This window comes from Typopeltis vanoorti, chromosome 6 (genome assembly GCF_054136105.1).
Source record: "Typopeltis vanoorti isolate ZY-2024b chromosome 6, IOZ_Tvanoo_1.0, whole genome shotgun sequence".
NCBI lineage: Eukaryota > Metazoa > Arthropoda > Arachnida > Uropygi > Thelyphonidae > Typopeltis > Typopeltis vanoorti.
This window is the reverse complement of record NC_143554.1, coordinates 13614836-13637160: the sequence shown is the minus strand read 5'-3', so window position 1 is coordinate 13637160 and position 22325 is coordinate 13614836. Positions and strand designations below refer to the sequence as shown.

General features: G+C 36.3%; 1 protein-coding gene across 1 annotated transcript; it reads right to left on the bottom strand.

The window, feature by feature from the left end:
- Positions 1-3665: 3665 nt before the first annotated feature.
- Positions 3666-19639, bottom strand: LOC150105300 (carotenoid-cleaving dioxygenase, mitochondrial-like). Its single transcript, XM_090394676.1, has 10 exons — positions 19443-19639; positions 17983-18241; positions 15976-16117; positions 14218-14353; positions 12626-12831; positions 10328-10600; positions 8466-8571; positions 6835-6938; positions 6567-6675; positions 3666-4196 (listed from the first exon to the last, which is right to left on the bottom strand). Exons 1-10 carry the CDS (start codon positions 19546-19548, stop codon positions 4033-4035), a joined length of 1605 nt encoding a protein of 534 aa, XP_090250802.1. The 5' UTR covers positions 19549-19639; the 3' UTR covers positions 3666-4032.
- Between the last annotated feature and the right edge of the window lie 2686 nt (positions 19640-22325).

The window sequence follows — 22325 nt, the reverse complement described above, 5'->3', positions numbered from 1 at the left end:
AATCTCAGAGGTCTCGGATAAATAATCTTCCATTATTTTACGTACGAGTGTGGTTTGAAAAGTTCTCGGCCTTGACCATAGATTGCAACACTATCGGCAAGTTTTTTTTTTCCTAACTTGGTACGTCTGTCATAAGCATCCATGTGAAATTGCAAGTCATTCTATCAAGTAGTTTGTTTTATACAGCTGTCCGAAACAAAATTGTCTGTATCCCTTGAAATGGATAACATTGAGTATCGTACGGTTATATAAAATTCTTCTTAAAAGAAGATTTAACGCCAACGTAAATTCATTCGGAGTTCATAAAAGTTTCTGGGGATTCTTCTCCTTCGTTTTCGACAATTAAGAAATGGGCTGCCGAGTTTTAAACGTGGTCGTACCAGCCTTGAAGTTGATCCACGTGAAGGACATCCAAAAAGTGTAACAACACCAGAAATCATTGATCAAGTGCACGATATGGTATTGGATGACCGGTGAGTCAAGGTGCGTGAAATTGCTGAGACTATAGGAATTTCAAAAGAACGTGCAGGATATATTTTGCATGAAGAATTGCAAATGAAAAAGTTTTACAAGATGCGTACTGTGCTTGCTCACAGCAATCAAAAACGCACTCGCATGAAAATCTCTGAACAGTGCTAGCCTAGTCTTTTAACCAGACTAGACGAAAAAACATCGTGAGAAAAGACCCGGTTTGGAGAAGAAAAAAAAATCATCTTTCATCAGGACAATGCACCTGCCCAAAACTGTTTTGGCAATGGGAAAATTAAGGGATCTGCACTATGAATTGTTGGAACATCCACCCTATTCCCCAGCTTTGGTTCTCTCTGACTTCTATCCCTTCCCTAAACTAAAACTCTTCCTCGCTGGTCAGCGTTTTTCTTCGGATCAAGAGGTGATTGCAGCTGGAGAGGGGTATTTTGCAGATCTTTCTGAGAACCACTACAGGGACGGGATGACGGCGCTGGAGCATCACTGGAATAAACGCATTAGTCTTAAGGGAGATTGTGTTGAAAAACAAAAATAATTTTGAAATTATAAATTCGTTTTTTCATTGTTAGGCCGAAAACTTTTCAGACCACCCTTGTACTGCGTTCTACCCTGTTTCGGTTCTGTTGCGTGATCGCTTTGCTTTCTAATTCATTTTTTCTGTGGCGAAAGTGAGCATTGCAGTCTTCATGGCGATTTTCTGAACAAGAACAGCACATTTCCCTCCTCCCTTTCACTTGATAAGCCTCACTCCACACAACTCACCTCAACCTACAGAATAGCCGCCACCACTGCCCTCAATTCAGACCTCCAAGCCATCCTCCAATGGCGTTTAGATAACCTCATCAATTTCAATGCTAATAAAATCCAGACTCACTCATTTCTCATAAAAAAAATAACTATTTTCTCCCAGTATTATTTTTGATAACACCCAAATTTCCAGACAATTTGAGATTTCTCTTCTTGGAATTACCCTGACATCAAACCTCTCCTAGCATAAACACATCACTAACATTGCATCCTCATTTTCAAAAAAAACAAGGATTTCTCTTTCGCTCAAGACCTTACTTTAACCCTGAACAGCTGTGAACCTTGTACAAATCGCAAATCCCCCCAATCATCGAATTCTGCTCCCACATATGGGGAGGTTTCCCAAAAGCTCCCTCAAAATGCATGACTCAATACAGAGGAGAGCAATCAGACTTATTAATGACACATCTCTTACCAATTCACTCTCCCCACTTTCGCACAGACGATCGGTCTCCGCACTATGTATTTTCTACAAATATTTCCATGGAAAATGTTCACTGGAAATAACATCAACAATTCCCCCACTTAGTACTACTCTCATTGGAACACGTGCAGCTGCTGCTCAACATCCCTACACAGTGCACCTTGAAACCCTCAGAACAAGTTTCTTCTCTCCTCTTCCGTCCCTGCTACTGCTGCACTGTGGAACAGTTTCCCCACTGCCGTGTTTCCTAATGAATAATATATACGGACATTAAAATCCGATGTGAACAAGTACCTTCCTTCCCAACCCATACATGGTAGTAATGTACTCTAGGTTGATCTACCAACCTCTCGTGTATGGGCTCAACATCAAACTGATATGTGGATGTTTCTGTGAACTAAAAAATAACACATGAAGAGTATGTTGCGTGATATATCCGAGGTAAATAAACCATATAAATCTTAAATTTGTTGTATTCTCATGGTGGACTCGCTTCCTCCACAATATATTCCAAATAAAAATGACGATGAAATACGCAATGCTTGTACACAGAGAATTACGTAGAGGTTCTGCACAGCGCCCTCCCACGATGAGTACTTAGGTGACGTAATAATTCATGTTAATATTTCTGATATTGAAACTACGCCATAAAACTAAATTCTCCATAAAAATGAGGATGCTCTTTTCCCGAGGTATTTAGGATATCTATGTTTTGGCACGTCGTAAATTGCGCAATCTGAGTTATATAATATTATCTGGTTCACATACTATTACGCGGGTATGAAAAAGAGGTATCATTTTCAAAGTGTAAGAAAAGATTTCTTAAGTCATTACATCTAGTGCATCTTTAAATGCGTGCATCTCATTTCAAAGAGAAATGGATCCAAGTTTCAATCTGTTAACTAAGCTAGAGAGGAGAAAACAAAGGCATGGTTTTCTAACTCAGTGCAATTAATATTTTGTATTAGTTTTACGACCACAAAACTTACTCGCTCCTATACGAAAATAAAAATTCCAAGGTTTGGTCAATGAAAGGTTAACGCCTCACTTAAAGTGATTTACTTTTCGCTCTTAATTTATTAACTTTATACTCGACAAGAGAAACTGAAAGCCGATTTTTAGTTCAATTTATGTTTTTATTGGCACCTATGGACACGTTTTTAGGTTGCTTTTTCCTAATTTAAATTTTAGCGTTTATTAATACGAAACAAGACCGAAACTTGTTTGAAGTTGAAACTATTCGGGATCTTTTCTGTACGCATACTTTTATACACTGATGCAGAGGTCACTTAACTGGTTAGGCTTTGGACATAGGTCGGAAAAGTATTTGGGTATACACCTGAAAATGGTGGAATTAGCAGTTTGAACACCATCAACCCACGAAAACATTTATCGAGGTTGTAAAAAAAGGGAGACTAATTTGTCTCTTGGGTTAGTTATTAAGCAGTATAATATAATATTTCAATCTTGCACTTTCGAAACTTATAGAGTATCGAAAGTGCAATAGGGAAACTTAGGCAAGCACTTTTTCCAATTGGTATTCAATACATTTTAATAATTATGCGTTGAATAATTTCTAAATTTATTTGCTTGGTCTACGTCCAAGATAGTGTTGTGTCAATATGGAAACATCTTCAAGGCATACGTCGTAAAGTTCAGTTTACCTAGAAGTTTAGATCCACTAAAATTTGTCTATCTGTTGTCAGCAATGAGCCAAAAAGTCACCTCGATCCCCCTCGTCTTTTAGATCATAATGACAAGTTCACACTCACGAGTCTGCGATTCTTTGCGTGCACATCAATATACACCTCTGTTGATTTTTCGGTAGGGAAAATTCTTTTTTAACTTACACACTGCAAAGTTTTAATGTTAGTTGTGTGTTTAAAATTGTGAACGTTGATTCAGAACGAAGTCAACATGTATGTGAAATAATGATATCCTAAACTTAAGTTGCTGCATCGTTTACATAATGTAAGGGAATGCTACACATTGCAGTGGAACAGCCACTTGTCCACAGACTGCTTTTGTTACACTGCCTAGTTAAGTAGCATCATGCATTCAGTAGGCTGCTTGCAAATTTATTTAATGATTTTCATGAATTTATGGCCATCCATTAGGATCAGATAAATCTCTTCAATGAAACTAAGATATTAATCCTTTAAAGAACAGTCTGTTTGGCGTAGTATTAAAAATAAGTGTCGTGGGATGAATACAATTAAGATGCACAGTGAGCTCTTCAAGTTCTGCGCTTAAGGGCATGCTGCAATCACTCACATCTCGAAGCTCCTCCATTAGCGCAGCCATGTTTAACTTCATTTCTTCACAGCTTCGACAAAGATTCCATGTAAATCTGCAGGAACAGAACAGGCCACTTGAAAGTCACTTCTACCAAGTTCCTTGAAGGTTTTGGCATCGAGCACAAGAAGCGACACTTTCCGATCATCATTCTTGTACAGAAGAGACGAGAGAATCACACCTGCAAAGAGACAGCACACAGTTTGGTAAATTAAACAGGATAACATTAACACGCGCGCGAACACACACTTATCAATGTTAATTTCATTATTTCTCAGGATTCATCGTAGGATGTCACTTCAACCACTAAATGCATTTTTCTTTGTAAGAATAGGATTTATTCTGACGACGGACGCAAAAGGAAAATCGGTGGCAGAGGATCTACCACATCCATATGGGATCGCAATACCACCTTCAGTTTTTAAGGAAAAAGAAAGGCTAATCCGCTTTCTATTAAAAAGCTTTTGGGGGTCCTAAATTGGATTTTCTCTACCAGAAATTTGGCATTATATGGTTAGTTACTAGTCTATAAGAAGCTTTTGTTTTTTTAATGAAAGAACCCAAACATTTTTGGAAAAATATATCCATGCATTGGTTGTAAATGCTCGCAGTGCAATTAGAAATCATCATGAAGATGTACGCGAATCGTGACTTACGCAGCGTAAATGCAAAATATTTCTAAGATCATGCTTAAGAGGTTCCCTCATTCTTGAAATCCTGGTATAAGTTGTTTTCTACACGCAAAATATCATGGAAACGATTTCTTAATCTTTCAACTATCTCACCAAACCATTTAGGCAGCACTCAAGTTTTATCCATTAAGTATTTGCTTAATGATTGATATAGCAAATACTTAGTGTTTGCTATATCAAACAATACTTAGTATTTATTGGAGTTGTAAGTCAAAATTAAAATTTTGACTTACAACTCCAATAAAGATTTAAAATTAAACCATTTTCCTGTACTTCCTTCAAATTGAAGGAAGTACAGGAAGATGGTTTAATTTTAAATCTGGAGTAAGACAAGGATGTACATTATCACCTCTGTTATTCATTATCTATATGGGTCACATTATGAAGGAAAGTGGTATTAAATGATATCAAAATTGGAGATGTTAATGTCAGCTCTTTGCTTTATGCGGATGATGTTATACTTCTAAGTAAATCCGCTACAAGTCTGCAAGATTCCCTGACTAAATTGAATAACTGTTGTAATAGATGTGGTATGAAGGTCAGCAATAAAAAGAGAAAGACAATGAAAATAGGTAGAATCGTTGAAAATGTCAACTGTGTTGTGAACGGGAAACCTGTGGAACAAGTAAAACATTTCAGCTACTTAGGCATGATTTTTACTGAAGATGATAAATTCAATATAGAAATAGAAAACAGAATCAACAAGGCTGGTATGGTAGGAAGTCAACTGAATAAATTCATATGGAATAAGAGAGAAATTAGTCGGAACACTAAATTAGCTGTATACAAGACAGTGTTCAAACCAGTTTTAACTTATGGATCTGAGAGCTGGGTCAGAAGTAAAACACTTGACCAAAGACTAGAGACCGCAGATATGCCAGTCCTGAGAAGGATTATAAGCATGAACAGATGGCATCAATGGCAATATCATATTAAAAACGAGGATATTAGGAAAGAACTCGACATTCTCAGCATCCAGGAATGCGTTAGCAGAGCTAATCTCAAGTGGTATGGTCACTTAAATAGAATGGAAGAGGAAAGATTAGCAAAGAAAGTGTTCTCTGCCAGGTTGTCAGCAAAATGACCCAGAGGAAGATCAAGATATAGGTGTATTGATACGGTACAAAGTGCCTTAGACGATAGAAATATAAGATCTGATAATGTTGGAGTCTTGAGAAGTAAAAGACTGATTTGGAGGAAAATTGTAGATAGGAAGTTAGTAATGATGTAAATTTTTCATGTAGTGCTATCATATCCTGTACACCCCCTTGAGGGTACATGGCAGGAATTTGATGGTGATGAATTTACTTCATTCAGTACGTATTTTCCCTGTGACATCAGTTTTCCCCAATGTCCTAATTTTGGAGCATTTTATTCTACTTTGGCTATAATGTCCACTCAATCGCTTTAACCTTCTTTACATTCATTGCTGATATTTCACTGTCTTTCTATAATTTTAAAGAAATTCTCTCAGCCTTTGAATTTTCTAGCAGCATTTTGATTCTTTTCTTCTATAAGATTCCAGGTGTTGTTTCATCATCAACCTTTGGATGCTAAGCAACGAGAAAAAGAACAAATTCGCTTGACACCTCACTTCTATTCTCGTTACTGCGATATAGATTTTTAATCCTTATGAACATTTTAGGTTGTTGAAGCCTGCAGCAATTCAGTGCCAGGAATGAGCAAGATTTGTACTCTTTGTATATCGGCAAGTCTTATAAACACTATACACAAAGAAAATGCTGTTGCAGACCCTGCTGTTTTCAGGTGTAATAAATGATTTTCATCACTCCATTCGTACATCAATAACCTCTTTTAAGTAAAACTCCTACTTCTATTACTATTTTTTCAGTACTTACCATCGTCTTCCTCTTCGGCTCCTGGTCTACTCACGAACACCGGTTCGGAACATACAGCATTCTCTTCTTTCCACGACAAAACTTTCTTGGTCTCGACATCAACTTTTAACTAGAAAAGTAGAATCAGAAAGGTCATCATTCATCATTCAAGAGGTTCTCTCAAAGCCTATCATACTAGTTGCACGCAAATGTACAAGAATGATTAGCAATCAGACTAAATGCTCATTTTTTTAGATTTAATTTTACTACTTCCAAATTATACACTCACCAGCGATTGTTGTAAACCTCCACCTCCCCAGGCGTAGAAATATCGGTACTTCTTTTCATTGTGCTTTTCGTAGTTGATTCTCGGCATCTCGGCCATTCCAGATCCTATAGTAAACATTCATTTTAAAGTTATTTGCGTAATTTACGCAAATGACTTTAAAATCATGAAAACAATAGTACAGCGAAATCATTTGTCTGTGAATCACATGGTATTAATAATTCGTTTTAAAAAGTACGAGAATGGCATGAGAATATTGCAAACGAAACCTATCAGTAATTAGGTGTAGATCGAAATTCAGGAAATCTTGAAAGGGACAAAACCAACACAATCAGGCCAACTGAATGCTTGTAACGCTGAAAAAGTGCTATTGTTCTTTCCTGGATCCTTCTTCGCTCTCCAAAGTATAGAGCGAAGAAGGATCCAGGATTATACACGACCTTGTCTTAGCCAACGTATGTTTATGTACTAGAGGGTTTACTACTTTCATACATCGAGAATATCTTAAAGGAATTTGGAATAGTAAAAAAATTAAATCGCATTGGTCAAAATGTGTGTACAGGAAAATCAACGTTGAGTCCTCGCTAACAACGTATTGTCAGAGCCATTCAACATCTCCATAGGTTTAAAACAAGGAGATGCGATATCACCTATATTATTTAACATGGCTTTAGAAAAAGTAATTCAAGAATCAACCAAAAGTACTGCATGCTCCCCATCCTTTCTGGGGTATTCAGACGATATCGATATAGGAGAAAGTGCGGATGATACAACTGCAACTTTTATAAATCTTAAAACCTCTTCTGAAAAAATAGGTCTTAATATTAACTAAAATAAAACAAAATATTTTAAAGTATCTAGAGATAATGATCTCAATAAGCCATCAACTATTTAATTTTCTGAGATATTGAAAAACCCAATACAGTTTAAATATCTAGGTTCTGTAATAACTAAAGATGAGAATCCAAGCAGGTAATAAATCTTATTTCCCACTTCAGCACCTCCTCTCATCTAAAAATCTGTCATAAATCTAAAATAAATACCTAAGAATGCTAATTAGACCAGTCGCATTATATGTTGCAGAGACATGGAATAGAACAAAGGTTGATGACGATCAATTACAACACTTCGAAAACAAAATATTAAGAAAAATATTTGGTCTTGTTAAAGATCCTGTGACAAATGAATGAAGAAGGCGAACGAATAAAGAACTCTATGAACTTTATAAGAAGCCACTAAGAATAAATGAAATCAGAGCTAGTCGCACGAGATGGTTAGGTCAACTGGAAAGAATGGAGGATAATAACAGGCTAGTAAGGAGAACCTTTCTACATCACCGAAATGGAAGCCGTCCTAGAGGAAGACCCCGCAGAAGATGGATGGATAACATTGAAATGGACATGAAAGAGCTGCAAAACTGGAAGGAGTTGGCTAAAGATAGGAAAAAAAATGGAGCACTGTGGCGCTTGCAGCTAAGAACCTTAAGAAGAAGGAAACGATTAGCGATGTTGCTATGTAAAAGCCTTACATGATAGGGATAAAAGATTTGTATCCATGACAACGTGTATCATTATTTTGAGGAAAACATTTCCTACTCTACTTTAAAATTGACTTCTAAGCAACTCTAGCATTACCTGCATCTGTTAAGTTCTCGTGGGTAAGAAGTATGGAACCATCACCTTGTTGGAAAGCCTTTGCATCAGTTGTCTTCAAGCCAATTAGATTCGTTGTTGACGTCACCTGGACAAGAAGAAAGTGATGTTAGTTACAGTCAGGTAATCCCCTCCCATAATTTCAAGTTGAATTCGACCGGTTTACTTGTGGCCATGACTTGTGTCATTTGTGGATCATAATTAACCTGCATGTTCATGTTATATTTAGTCTTGAAAATTTACGTTCGAAGCGCTATCATTTTCTGAACGATTGCAAATTATTCCTCAACTGAGTTATGTACTGTTTGATTTTCAAACTAAACCAATGCTTGTCCAATCAGTCTTTTATTGACACACCATTCTTCAGGTACAATTTCATCCTTTAATTATGCGTCTCATATGAGAACTCCGATTTCTTCATTGAGTTTATAAAGTAGCCATTGAACGATAAGAAGCCAGTGAAACAGATTCGGGATATTTAAGTTTGCAAAAATAGACGCATTTTCATTAAACACGAACGTATATACAAAAATCTGACAGGCATACAAAAAAAATGGGCTTTTATAAAACAAATATGATGGTAGCTAGAACTGCATTTCTCCTTTAACTAACTTTATGATTACGTAAATTTCTATCCAATAATTTGAAACATACACATATGCGTATCAGTCCGAGAAGGGCAGTCTAATCTTGACCTGCTGAGTATAATACGAAGTGGTGAAAACCTGAATTTTTTTTTTTTTTTTTTTTTTTTTTTTGCGAGAGAAAAATGAAAATTATGTGTCGGAAGCATTAAAAGTGACTAGTTGTGTCACGGATACTGTGGAGAACAGTGTTCAGAGAACTTATTACACATGATCTTGCAGCTTCAGATACTTAAAACCAAGAGTTGTTTGAGTAGTTCACATTGGAGTGACGAGTGCTATCAGCCAAATCATGAATACGTTTTGCAGGTCGTTTATATGAATCAGAAACAGTTTGGATGAAATAACAGTGCCCTGAGCAAGATATTCATTAGCAGGATATACTAATATGCGCCAGATGCGACAGCAATAAGGTTGCTTGGTGGTAGATGTTTAATCATCTTTTCAAGGGTTAGCTGTATAATATGGGACTGCATCCATGCTGAAGACTGGTTGCCAGTCGAGTACAATTTAATGTAGAGATGATAAAGAACAGGTTAGTTCAGGAGAACATGAAAGGTAGGTTTCCACTAGGACCAGCTGAATTTTTGCCATCTAGGTTTTTGAAGATTCTTCCGTCTTTTTGGCGCAAGGTCACGGGAAGCAAGTGTGATAATATATATTGTTATAGGCAAAGGAGATAGTTGCCTTGGTCATCAGTGGAGAAATTGGATTAGAAGAATAAAACCAGGACGTCAGCTTTGTCTTTAGGTGATGAAGCAATGTGGCCATTACGGTGAGAAAGAGAAGGAAGCATCAATGGATAAAAGTTGCACCCAACAACTTTGGTGGGAGAAGGAAGCACGACTGCGGGTGGTATAGGCAGTGAGGCTTTACATTTAGCTCTATCAAAATCAGATAGCCATTGCAATAAGGGTTTCAGAAGCGCTGAGAGCAACTGTAGGCTGAAGGAAGCTGGGGTTTTGTTCTCAAGCTACTTATGAGACGCTTCTTTTGTGGACCGCCTATTCACGTATTATCCAAATAGAAGGGGAAAATAGTAAAATAGAAGCTGTAATTGACTCTAAATAATACTCGAAATAAACTACAGAGAAATATTATGTAAATCCTTCTATTATAATCGCTCACACACAGGCTTAATGAAATAAGTGTTTCTCCCTAACTAAGATATGCATAAATCATTCAAATCATACTACCTACCGTATTCTGTACAGGAACATCCAGGGGTATCACGTATCGCCTGGCACTGCTTCTTGTCATCGCATGAAACTGTTTCGGATCAGTAGCACTGTCTTCCAAGCTCTTGACGTATACAGCTTTGATGGTATCTGCATCTTCATAACAGCACATGTCTACAACAAGATGGTTGTCTTCTTCGTACGCGTTTATGTGGTGGAACACAAAAAAGGCATCGGCAAAGTAACCTCCTTGTAGAATCTCTCCCGTGCTTCTTCGGATAACCACAAATCGTGCCTAAAGAAATTAAAAGAAAGATTATCTAGATGCACTCAAGTTACTACAATAGCTTACTTGATAATTAGCTATTATCAGAAGATGCAATTAACAACGGCTGTACATTGTGTGCATTCTTATTGGCATCTTTTCTGCTTTGGAGGATCAAAAACTTACGTTTTCTCGAGGATCAACATTAATCCTTCGTGTAAGACCATATAACTTAGCTTCACGGGCATATATTCTTATAAAAGGTTCTGCGTCCATGTCCGTCTATTGTCCAACATGGTCCATATCTGTACCATGTTGGACAATACGACCTAAGGTTCCTAATTCTGACCAGCAAAATTATATTCTACTTTTCCCTACCGGTTTAGATGATGGAATAGTACTCATTGTCCTTGCTTGCGTTAACACGTTTTGGTTTACTTTTAAGGTTTTCAGCACTTCTTTTCTCCATTAGGGATAGATTCACTTTAAAGTTTCTGTTCGATAAACTTCGATATCAATCTTAGAAACATCCACGGAGTTTTGAACGTGGAAACAACGTCTTTATGGAAGAGTTGCCAGTTAAGACATGTCCCTGCATAAGGATTAAGCAAACTACTGATCCTCTCGAACAATGAATATACAAATGCTAGCCTCGCTACTATAGGGGAAACACAACACGCCATCTAGATACTTAGCGTGATCAATGCAAAGTCTTATGACCTTCACCTTAATCTTTCTCAAGTGTTCAATCTTGATATTTGGACTTCCACAGAACACTCATCAGCCGAAAACGAACTAAAAATATTTAAAGAAAATAAATGTACAAACAAGAAGTACAACAGCCTTGCAAGGAAGAAATATCTCCAACAACTTCCGGCAGATAAGTTCACCGCATATCGGATTATAGACTTTCGACAAAATAAAACCTGAATTCTAAATAAAGGGTTTAATTTCTCTTTTGCTCTGAAAAAAAAAATCCCTTACGCGCACATCAAGAAATTCCTACCAATAGAAGCCGATGATTAGGCTAGAAACGTTTGTGTAAGTTAAAAATGCAAGCCCTCCAAGAAGCCGTATGTCTAACGAAGATAAGCACCCTTGAAATTAAAACTGGACCAAAATCTAGTAATGGCGAAAGCATACAAGGATGATACTACGGTTATCATAAACGTAGACCTATATAAATTGAAATACTATCCGATAGTAAAGAACCATATAGTATCAATAACAAATAAAACGAAGTCTGCTAGATAACATAACTTGGCCAATTGAAACTGTGTCTCAACTAAAAAACTTTTTTATCCTCCACCCACACAATCAAGGCTAACTGGGCTACCTAAGGTTACACAAACCTGAAGGCCCGTGACGCCTCATGGATATCGTAATTCTCCCCAACAGTAAGTATGCTCAACACTTGGCATTCAAAAATAAATCAGATTGCACTTAAAGAAACATTGTCTTACATAAAAAAAAATCACTTTGAGAACATACAGAACCTTCCATTAGAGAAGAATGGTCGCTTAGTGAGATTTGATGCATCTCTTTTTACAACTGTGCTAGTTGACGATACACTAGGCCTTTAGAAAATTTATTCCCTTGACATTTGAACTAACCAGCATCTTTAAACAAGTCTTTAAACAAGTCCAAGGTAACCGTGGACTCCCTATTTTCACCCCTATTAGTAACTAACGCCTTGAATCATGTGTAGCTTTGGTATTGAACTATTCCCCTCCTCCCAAAGCATGATTGAAGTATACAGACGATGTCTTTGCACTTGGCAGCATGGTCCACAGACTAACGTTTTAGAATTCTTCAACATTATCAATCATTTAATTTGTTTCGCTGTGGAAGAGCAACAAGGGGTTCTGGTCTTGGATACTTTTGTAACATGTGATTACATGCAGATTTTTACAGACCAGACCATGTCAGAGAATAGTATGTCTAATGAATTTAGCGATAGTTATAAAGCCTATGATGTTTAATATTGAAATTTAGTACATTCAGTCTGGTTTTATCTGTGGAATACAAAGATCTTAGCCAATGGTATGCATTTACCTTTTCTTTGGGACGCCATTGCAGATTGTCAGCGAAACTTTTTTCACCTGTCATCATTTCAGACAGAGAAATGTAAAGGGGTTGTTCCACGAAGATGAAGTAATTTTCGGACATTCCAAAACTGTGAGTGTAGCTAGGATATAAGGGTTGCCGGGGCTGGATGGTGCTCACAATCCTGCCTTTGTTGAAGGTTGATTCACGTCCGTCTGTAACGAATAAATCATCGTAACATTTTTAAAAAAATCATAAATTTTAGTTTGTCATCATTTTTAATACAGAGAATTTATTAGTAATTTTTTTATTCTCACTAATATTATAAATTCCGTTTAATTGATGGTTCATAAACTGAAAAGCAAATGGTTTTGCCGTTGCTTTCTCGCTGACCACCAATCCTATACGGGGTGGTGGTCAGCGAGAGTAGGTTTAGTATACAATAAATATTTCCTAGTAGGTCGCCTTCTCTAAATACAGAAAGGTTTAGCATCTCTATTCATTCCTCTTTGATCATTTTCAAATTTTGAGTTCGGGCACGTTAAACAAAAAGTAAATGGGCTTCATATAATCGTTGAAAGGGTTCATTTCGTCTAAACCACCTTATCACACATAGTTTAAAAAAAGGTTTTTAGTCTGCAGTTAGCCAGATTATAACAATGACGACTTTATTTCAAGATTCGAAAGGGACTAAGGTTGTAAGGGTCTATCCATGTTTCCGGTTGTATGCCTGAAGCTACTTGTGCGAATGTCAAGAACAAAATGGTGTAGTCAGAATTCACCGACTCAAATTCTTCCTGTCTTTCACCATTAAAAAGAATTTGCTGTGGACATTATTAAGGGGAAAAAAAAGAAAAGAAATTGCACTGAATATTGTGATATTGAGTGGGTGCATTTCTATAATCAGATACCTATCCCCGCCTCCAAGCATTTCAGATACTTCTGTCCTAAAAATAATGCGAGAGGCTTTTCATGCCGTTCGCTAATAGAACCAGATTATGTTGTTTAAAAGCTTAAGGTGAGGTTCAATGAGATTGATCTGTTAGTGAAAAATAGTTAGCTTTGATAAAAATACGTTTCATCGTATACAGTCCAAGTTTGCACCGAAAACATTTTCTCCTTAACGTCTTACAGTTTCTACCCTTCACTTGGATTCATGTACTGCTTTTCATTCTCGGGTCATTGCCATCCTTGATGACGAGAGATTCATGAATAAGTCAAAAATGCTACTTTAAGACTATTACACTTTTTTTTATATAATGTTCGTCAAATAGCTTTATTTTATTGTCCTACATGTTTCGCCCATTTTTTTCTATCGGCATCTTCAGGGAATACAAACTAGTAAGCTATATGAAGGTAACAGACTAGGTTATAACCATCAGTTATAAGCTAGTCTGTTACCTTCATATAGCTTATTAGTTTGTATTCCCTGAAGATGCCGATAGAAAAAAATGGGCGAAACATGTAGGACAATAAAATAAAGCTACTTGATGAACATTATATAAAAAAAGTGTAATAGTAATTTAAATAATAGTCAAGAAAAAAATTCAACACAATGCTACTTTAAATTCTAAATAAAATGTTTTTTCTCACCATCTTACCAGTATGAGGGAACTCGATAATGTGATAAGCTGAAGAGGGTCCAAAGGTCGTTCCAAGGTTATACACATCCCCGTCTCTTGAGGAGTGAGCATGGGCTGTTGCCATGTGTACGGCAACATAACGGCTTATATCAACCTGCGGGAAATAACAGAAGAATGAAATGAAGAGAGGAAGTCAAGCATAAACTTGTTTTTCCTTCTTAAATTTTTTATTATTACTAGAGATTTATAAAGTAGAGGGAATAACATGCACATTTTTTAATTAACAAGCCTGCGTTGCATTACGTTCAGGAAAAAAAAATACACTAACTTAATACCATTATCTGGAATTCGATAATATAAGAGGGTGGTCTGAAAAGTTCTCCGCCTCGATCACAGATTGCAACATTATCGGCAAGATTTTTTTTCTAAGTTGGTACAACTGTCATAAACATCTATGTGAAATTGCAAGCCATTCTATCAAGTAGTTTGCTTTATACAGCCATCTAAAGCAAAAGTGTTCTCTGTATCCCTTGAAATGGATAAAATCGAGTATCGTGCGGTTATAAAATTCTCGTCAAAGAAAGTTTAAACGCCAAAAAAAATTCATTCGGAGTTCATAAAAGTTTCTGGGGACTCTTCTCCTTCGTTTTCGATTATTAAGAAATGGGCTGCCGAGTTCAAACGTGGCCGTACCAGCCTCGAAGATGATACATGTGAAGGACGTAAGTGTAACAACACCAGAAATCATTGGTCAGGTGCACGATATGGTATTGGATGATCGGCGAGTCAAAGTGCGTGAAATTGCTGAAACTATAGGCATTTCTAAAGAACGTGTAGGATATATTTTGCATGAAGAATTACATATGAAAAAGCTTTGCTCAAGATGGGTGCAGTGCTTGCTTACAGCAGATCAAAACGCAGTCGCATGAAAATCTCTGAACAGTGCTTGGAGCGTTTTAATAAGAATAAAATGATTTTTTGCTTCGATTTATTACTATGGATAAGACTTCGGAGTCACCATTACACACCAGAATCCAAACAGTAGTCAAAAGAGTGGACAGAAGCCGGTTGTTCAGCGCCAAAGAAGACAAAGTCGGTTCCATCAGCAGGAAAGGTCATGGCATCGGTGTTTTGGAATGCTAAAAGGCATTCATTTTATAAATTATCTTGAAAAGGGTAAAACAATAACTGGGGAATATTATTCCGATCTCTTAACCAGAGTAGATGAAAAAATTCGTGAGAAAATACCCAGTTTGCAGAAGAAAAAATCGTCTTTCATCAGGACAATGCCCACAAAGGTGTTTGGCAATGGAAAAATTAAAGGCTCTGCACTATGAATTGTTGGAACATCCATCATATTCCCTAGATTTGGTTCCCTCTGATTTCTATGTCTTCCCAAAACTAAAAAACTCTTCCTCGCTGGTCAGCGTTTTTCTTCGAATCAAGATGTGATTGCAGCTGTAGAGGGGTATTTTGCAGATCTTACTGAGAACCACTACAGGGACGGGATAATGGCGCTGGAGCATCGCTGGAACAAATGTATTAGTTGTAAGGGAGATTATGTTGAAAAATAAAAATAATTATTTAGTTATAAATTCGTTTTTTCATTGTAAGGCCGAGAACCATTCACACGATCCTCGAATAAGCTCTATTTCGAAAATGTTTATACCTACCAAGTAACTCAACTCTTTACCTGACCTGTATTCAGCTGCGAAGTAAATGTTACTATTTATGACTTCAGAATGGTTCAAATGATTGGCTATAATTTATACTTACTCTATCTTCGGTCTCTAATGTCTCCAAGTTGACCTTATTAATGAAATTCGTTTCTGTGCTTGCGTAGAGTTCATCTCCGTACTGTACGATGTTGACCAAGTCGTTGTCAGTCATCTCACGTGTTGAAAACGACGACATGGACCTATGAAATGACAAAAAAGAAAACTTGACCACTCAATTATGGAAATACTTTCCCACAGTTTTCCCTCGCTCTGAAGTACCCCAGGGCCATTGCTGTTCCCTTTACTGTTGTCACCAACCACGCTCAACCTGATATATTTGAAGTACCATGTGGGCGACGCACGCAACTATTACGCGCTATCGATTTCACCTACAGCATAGGATGAACAGATGCCAGAGATTAATTCCAGTAGAAAATGTAAATATCGGTGACGTTGGCGTTCTTACACCATTTTGTCCTCTTGCATAGCCTGCTTTAACTGCTTACATTAAGGTTGTAAATAAAGATGTTTCTTGAATATTATTGGATTATTTGATTTTGTGGTAGACAAGTAAATAATAAAGACTACTTGACCGAAGAATTCCAACTAGGCATATTGAAGATCGGCACACTTTTCATTTAGGATTTGTCTAACTGTTTATCCATGAAACTAGAAATGAATAACCATAAAAGAAATTGTGTTCTTGTGAATATACGGGTATATTTAACACAAACTATCTTCTTTGTATGTGAAACTTGTTAGGCATAGCGTCTAAGATTAGGTGGTCAATAATCAAGGAATTTTTACGAAGTGTATGCTACTGTATTTCTTTAATACATTTCGTTTGTTTTGAATAGTTGTGCAAAGACTGAAAATTTTCACTGCACAAAAATATGCTGTTTGGAGTCGCAAATACTCAGTATTTTATAATGAAAGCAGTAGCTACTGAGTGCAGATTCTTTTCCTAGATCAGCTGCCTAAATTGCGTATTTTTCAAAGGACAATGCTACGGAGGAACTTTTGGCCTGAATTTAATAGTACTGTAACACCACATGTGGTGAAGACGCGCGAACATCATAATATACATCTTGCCAGTGGCCTTAGGAATGTGAATGGTAAGAAGTGTTATTAGAAGAACGCAAATATTGATGTGTAATTCTAAACTACTGTTTGGAAGAAAGAGGGTCACAGAAATGTTGTCACTGTGATGTATAACCAATCCTCAACCGGTAACAGAAATACGGAAAATAATTATCAATAGTAGTGCTATTGAAGGAAAAATTTTGGCTTTTGATTTATCATGAAAATGCACATGCATGAGAATTTAGTTTTATAATACTGTTTAAATATCTTACTTATCTGTATTTACTGAAGTTCTGCGCTATTAATCTATCATTTAACCTTTGTGTGTGAAGGTACTTGTGATTAAGATGGCTCCCATAAAATTTACCCTTAGGAAAGGCAACTAGAAATATTCGATCCATGCTCTATGCTAATAATACCAGCCGAACATAGAGTTCCTTGTTATATGCATGACTGAATATTATGCGATGGATAGTGTTTGTAGATCAATCCTCGAAGAACAACTCTTATAATTTCGATTTTTTTTTTCCATTCCAGTCGTTTAACTTTAAACAGATGCTAGAAAAATGGAAAAAAAAAACCCGATGCCAAGTCTGCAATATTACACACAATAAATGGTTTAATTTCAAATTGAAAATAATACTATATATTTGACTCATGAACCCAATAGATTTGGCTATCACGTTCCCGGTCTTTTTTTAAAATGCTTACAAAGCAAGCACTTCAACAAAATAAATTTAACAAGATGCATTTGACAGATGTAGCTTACTTATTCTATGAGTAGCAGTACCACTGTCACATCGTGGTTAAAAATTAAACCAGAAAAGTTAAGTTAGTATAGGCGTCAATGTTTGTTCTATTTCTAAATGAAGTATTTTTAACCCGAAATTCTCAAACCGGATAAAACTACTATTTCCATACCCACGAAGGGTTAACATTATCCAATCATATACTGTAATTTACCACATGAACTTTAACTTACTTTTCAAATATACTTTTGCAAGGATCGGGGTAAGCTGCAGTCCCAAATTCGGACACCACGATTCTTCCAGCTTTCATGTTTTCTTTGTACGTGTGGCTTCTCAAAAACCGATTCTGATACGTGATCAGACCATTCTGTACGTGAAATTTGTGGACCAAAGCGAGTCCATCAAACACATGGCAATATTTATCGGGTCCAACCTCCAGCAGTCCACTCCCAACTCTTACGAGAGAGCCCTGCAGCCATGATGGGATATTTCCTAGGAGAGTTTAGAATGTTAGTATCTTTCTTCGGTAAATGTAGTAATAATTAGATTACTTATATTTGAGACGTACACACCATTAAATGAACGTGATTAGATCATACTGAAATGATTTCAATTTTAGAGAATTGGCCGTGTAATGCAAATTACACGGTCGATATTATGGATAGTTTTTGTCTCCAGCAGTAAATTTTGGAATTAATGGAGTTGCTGGTATAATAACATTGCATTCAACGCTATTTACTATATTTCTATTTTAGGGAGCCAGTTTTGTATTAGATAGTTCGTTTCCACCAGATGGCACTACATTAGATATGGAGACACCGACTAAAAGAATTTATTAAAACGAACTGCAATGATTCGTCACACTAAGCAATATTTTAACTCAGTGTGTAACAAAAACTGTTCCGTAAAAGCATTTTAATCTCTTGGCTACAGTTCAGTTTTATAATTTTACTTTCAGTGTTCGTGATGAAATTACAATTCTTAAAATGTTCATTAATAAAATACCAATTCTCGCAAAGAAATAATCAGCGCCTCGTTCTATACACGATACCATTGCGCATCGTACTACGCATTGTTATCTTCAGGTTTGTGTTTTGCAAGTCAGGTGTTGTGTGGCGCAGCTGTAGAATGTCGTTTTCACCTTATGAGATTCAGTTTTTGTAGAGAAGGTGGGCTGAAACTTAAAACGCATATCGTCTGAAAAATGCATCTAAGTTAATATGCATCTCTTCAGACAAGCAAACAAAACCAAAGTTATTAAGAAGGTATCATTAAATACTCGAATGCCTGGGGTAGAGGGTACTTTTACATTAAAATAAAAAGAGTTAATGCATTATGTATCTATTTCCTCACTGGCAGTACACGTTCTTTTAACTACTTCTATGACAACGACTTAGTTGCCCTACGATTCAAATATTTTTAGAAATATGGATTAGAAGGGTGAAGGATTATTCAAATTAAAATGGAATAAACTTCTTCAAACAGTCAAAAAATCTTTGGTTCTTCGCGTGTTTTTTAAAATAGAAATAGGGCAAGAAATTTCTTCTACGCATGCTCATTATATCGATTTCAGTATGATATTTCACGCCCCCACACGAGAAATGCGTATACTCCAGTAACAATCAACACTAAGTGAATTTGCAGAAGATTTTTATTAATAAAATAAAGCTGGAACATTAAGTCATAAATATACCTGATAATTTCCCCTCTTTGGGATCAACAGATTCGTTCCTACACGAACGAAGATACGGTATTAACAATTGAGCATTAGTCACATGTTCTTCTGATTTTTCTTCCATGTTTTCAATATCTCAACCACCACTGCTCTATATAACGTCCTATTTATGGTCTTCCAAACTCTAAACTACCTACTAACACCTTCAACGTAAACTATCTCGAGTTGTCGCGTGGCTTATGGGGAATGATAAACCCCATCTGTTTCGTAACATGCCTCTGCAAGGAAGAATGAACGACAACATAACAGGAAATCTCTTATCTAATCTTGAATTGTATTATTCAATTCGAGCTCTCTTTGAATTGATAACTTTTTGGTTGTTTGTTTTCATTGCAGTCTTACGAATGAGATTACAAGTACTAAAGGAAAATGCATGCGTCTATGGCTACGAATGATTTTAATTTCTTCGGTTGTGTAATCATTTTATTAATTGTTTTTATGATTAATTTTTATTATAAATCTTTATTGCTAATATATAATTACAGAATTATAATATTTAATGCCAGTATATTTTTTTCCATTTAAATTTTCATCTGAGGCTTGAATCTGATTTTTTTTAATCCCCATTATCTGAGAATCATATTTTACATAATACTGAATTTATTCCAAACTCCATTGCTTTTCCATGGCTCCTCCGATACCCAAAGGGTTTGAACCTTGAAGCATGTATTAATACTAAATGTGCGTGTATGGTATAGATAAACAGGGTACCTTGCTCAAGAAACCGAAGATACAGCTCACGACTTATGTCAATTCACACGTGGATATATGCAAGGACCACCAGCAATGTATTTCAGGCAAAGGTCATTTGCCAATTGATAAACTCGAAACGAATCCAGTAGAATGGCCAAAGCACTTCATCATTCCGAACTATTCTTGTAGTTTAAAATCCTATAAAGATGAGTGATCGCTGCTATGAATGCGAAATAGGGTATGTCAGCTTAAAAATGCTAATGATACATAATTTTATTTAAAAAAATACTTAAAATAAACTGTACAAGAAATTGAAGAAAACATTACAATTTTAGTTCCTTGCGTTATATCAATCACATAATTCTAATTCTAGTTTATTTTCTTAATATCCACTAATAAAATAGAACTAATAAACTATTTGTAATTATCGAAGATATTATAAAAAGTGGCATTTTACAAAAATATTCGTATATAGCGCCACCTATTATCAGAGCAATTAAACTTAAGCGTTTTTGTTTGATGTCCGAAGTACAAGTTGGAATCCAAATTTGACCACTAATTATTATTCGATAGATAACTAAAGAAATTTTATTACGATACTGAAAACAAAAATTCATTCACGTTCGTACAACTAGAGAAGTGTTAAGCTCGACCATTTTGCAAAAGAAACCTAGCAGATACTCGGGAGTCCGTGGTTTCGTAATCATTCTGCGAATACGATCGCAATTTTTCAGTGATCGATTGTACGGCTGTCAACAGAGGTCAAGCAAGATCAGAATTACGTTGTCTACGAAACGTGTGTAGCGTTTTCTAAACAACTCTTACTGTTTCTGCTCTGAGACATTCCAATTCAGATTCGTTCGAAAAAATAATTAGATAATATTCTAATCCTTTTGAATCAGGTTGATTCGACGATGAAATGCATCTTCATCAACCTGAAGGGTTAATCATGGGTGATTTTAATTATCCAAACATTGATTGGCAACTAAAATCTGAGAAGAATGACGCCAAATTTATTGAGTTGGTGTGAGAACTTCCTGAAGCAGCATGCGACAGAAGGAAGTCGACATCACAGTGGTAGATCTCATTGTGTCGCTGTTCTACCTCCAGTTGGACTTCAAAAGCAGAAAGTTATGACTAAGTTCGACCCCATGGTAACAGTTGCTAGATGGGAAGGATATCGAGGTCTGGTGTTATACTACAAATAAAAGTGAAGAAAAAACTACTGAATGCAAAAGAGATCGCTCAACTAATGGATGCCCATTTTGCAAAAAGCCTAACAAACCTGCTGTATGGAAAAGTGAGCTCGGGTACTTCTATACCGGATGAAGGAGATACTTAGATATAATCTATAATTTGCAATTAACATCAGGGGGTTACTAAGGGAAGGTCATGTTTGAGTAACTTGCTTATATTGCTTAATCATGTTACTGTGGTGTATTTTGACTAAATACACATGGTGTATGAAGTCTTAACTAAATACTGCATTAAAGATTATAATACAATCCAATATCTCGCAACATACGCAGTAAACTACTTGCTTAGGTAAGAGCTTGTTTAACTGACATAATAAAGTGAAGTATGGGAGTAGCGCTAGTCAGTTATCATGATTAAAAGTAACCAGTGGTGTACACCAGAGATCAGCTCTTCAATTTTTACACTAATAATGTCGAGAAGGATTTGATACGAAACAATTGTTTGCCGATGCTAAGATAGTCTGGTGAGCGCTATGTAAATGTTGCATGTGACTGACATGTAACATTTAGACAATTTATGACAATTGTGTGAGTGATATGTAGCCTCCCTCGAACGATTCCTCAATCCGAGGTCTCCGGAAATGATGCTAATAAATGAATTGCGTAATAAAATTGTACGTAATGAGTTTGCAAATACCCAAATTTGTGTGGAGATTGGAAAGAGCATTCAGTTGATTAGATGTAACAGTGGACGTGTTTGTTGCGTTGCTAAACATTAAAAGAACACTCCGCGACACTGAAGTGTCAACGAACTTCTTCGTCAAGGCTTATTTTCTTCTACAAATACACCTTCCTGCTCTGTGGGGTAAACTAGAGATTACCGAAGATTCCGACCGTTTTTAAGAGAAAGGGCTTCGAAGTTACATCTTCGAATTCGAAAACCACACTAGAA

What these genes read in the sequence shown, in the direction of transcription:
- LOC150105300 (XM_090394676.1), bottom strand. Translation starts at nt 19,548, where the DNA reads ATGGAAGAAAAATCAGAAGAACATGTGACTAATGCTCAATTGTTAATA. An exon ending in TATCGAGTTCCCTCATACTG is followed by an intron (nt 12,832 to 14,217) that starts GTAAGATGGTGA and finishes TATTCGTTACAG; the next exon opens with ACGGACGTGAATCAACCTTC. An exon ending in ATGTTCCTGTACAGAATACG is followed by an intron (nt 8,572 to 10,327) that starts GTAGGTAGTATG and finishes CTTCTTGTCCAG; the next exon opens with GTGACGTCAACAACGAATCT.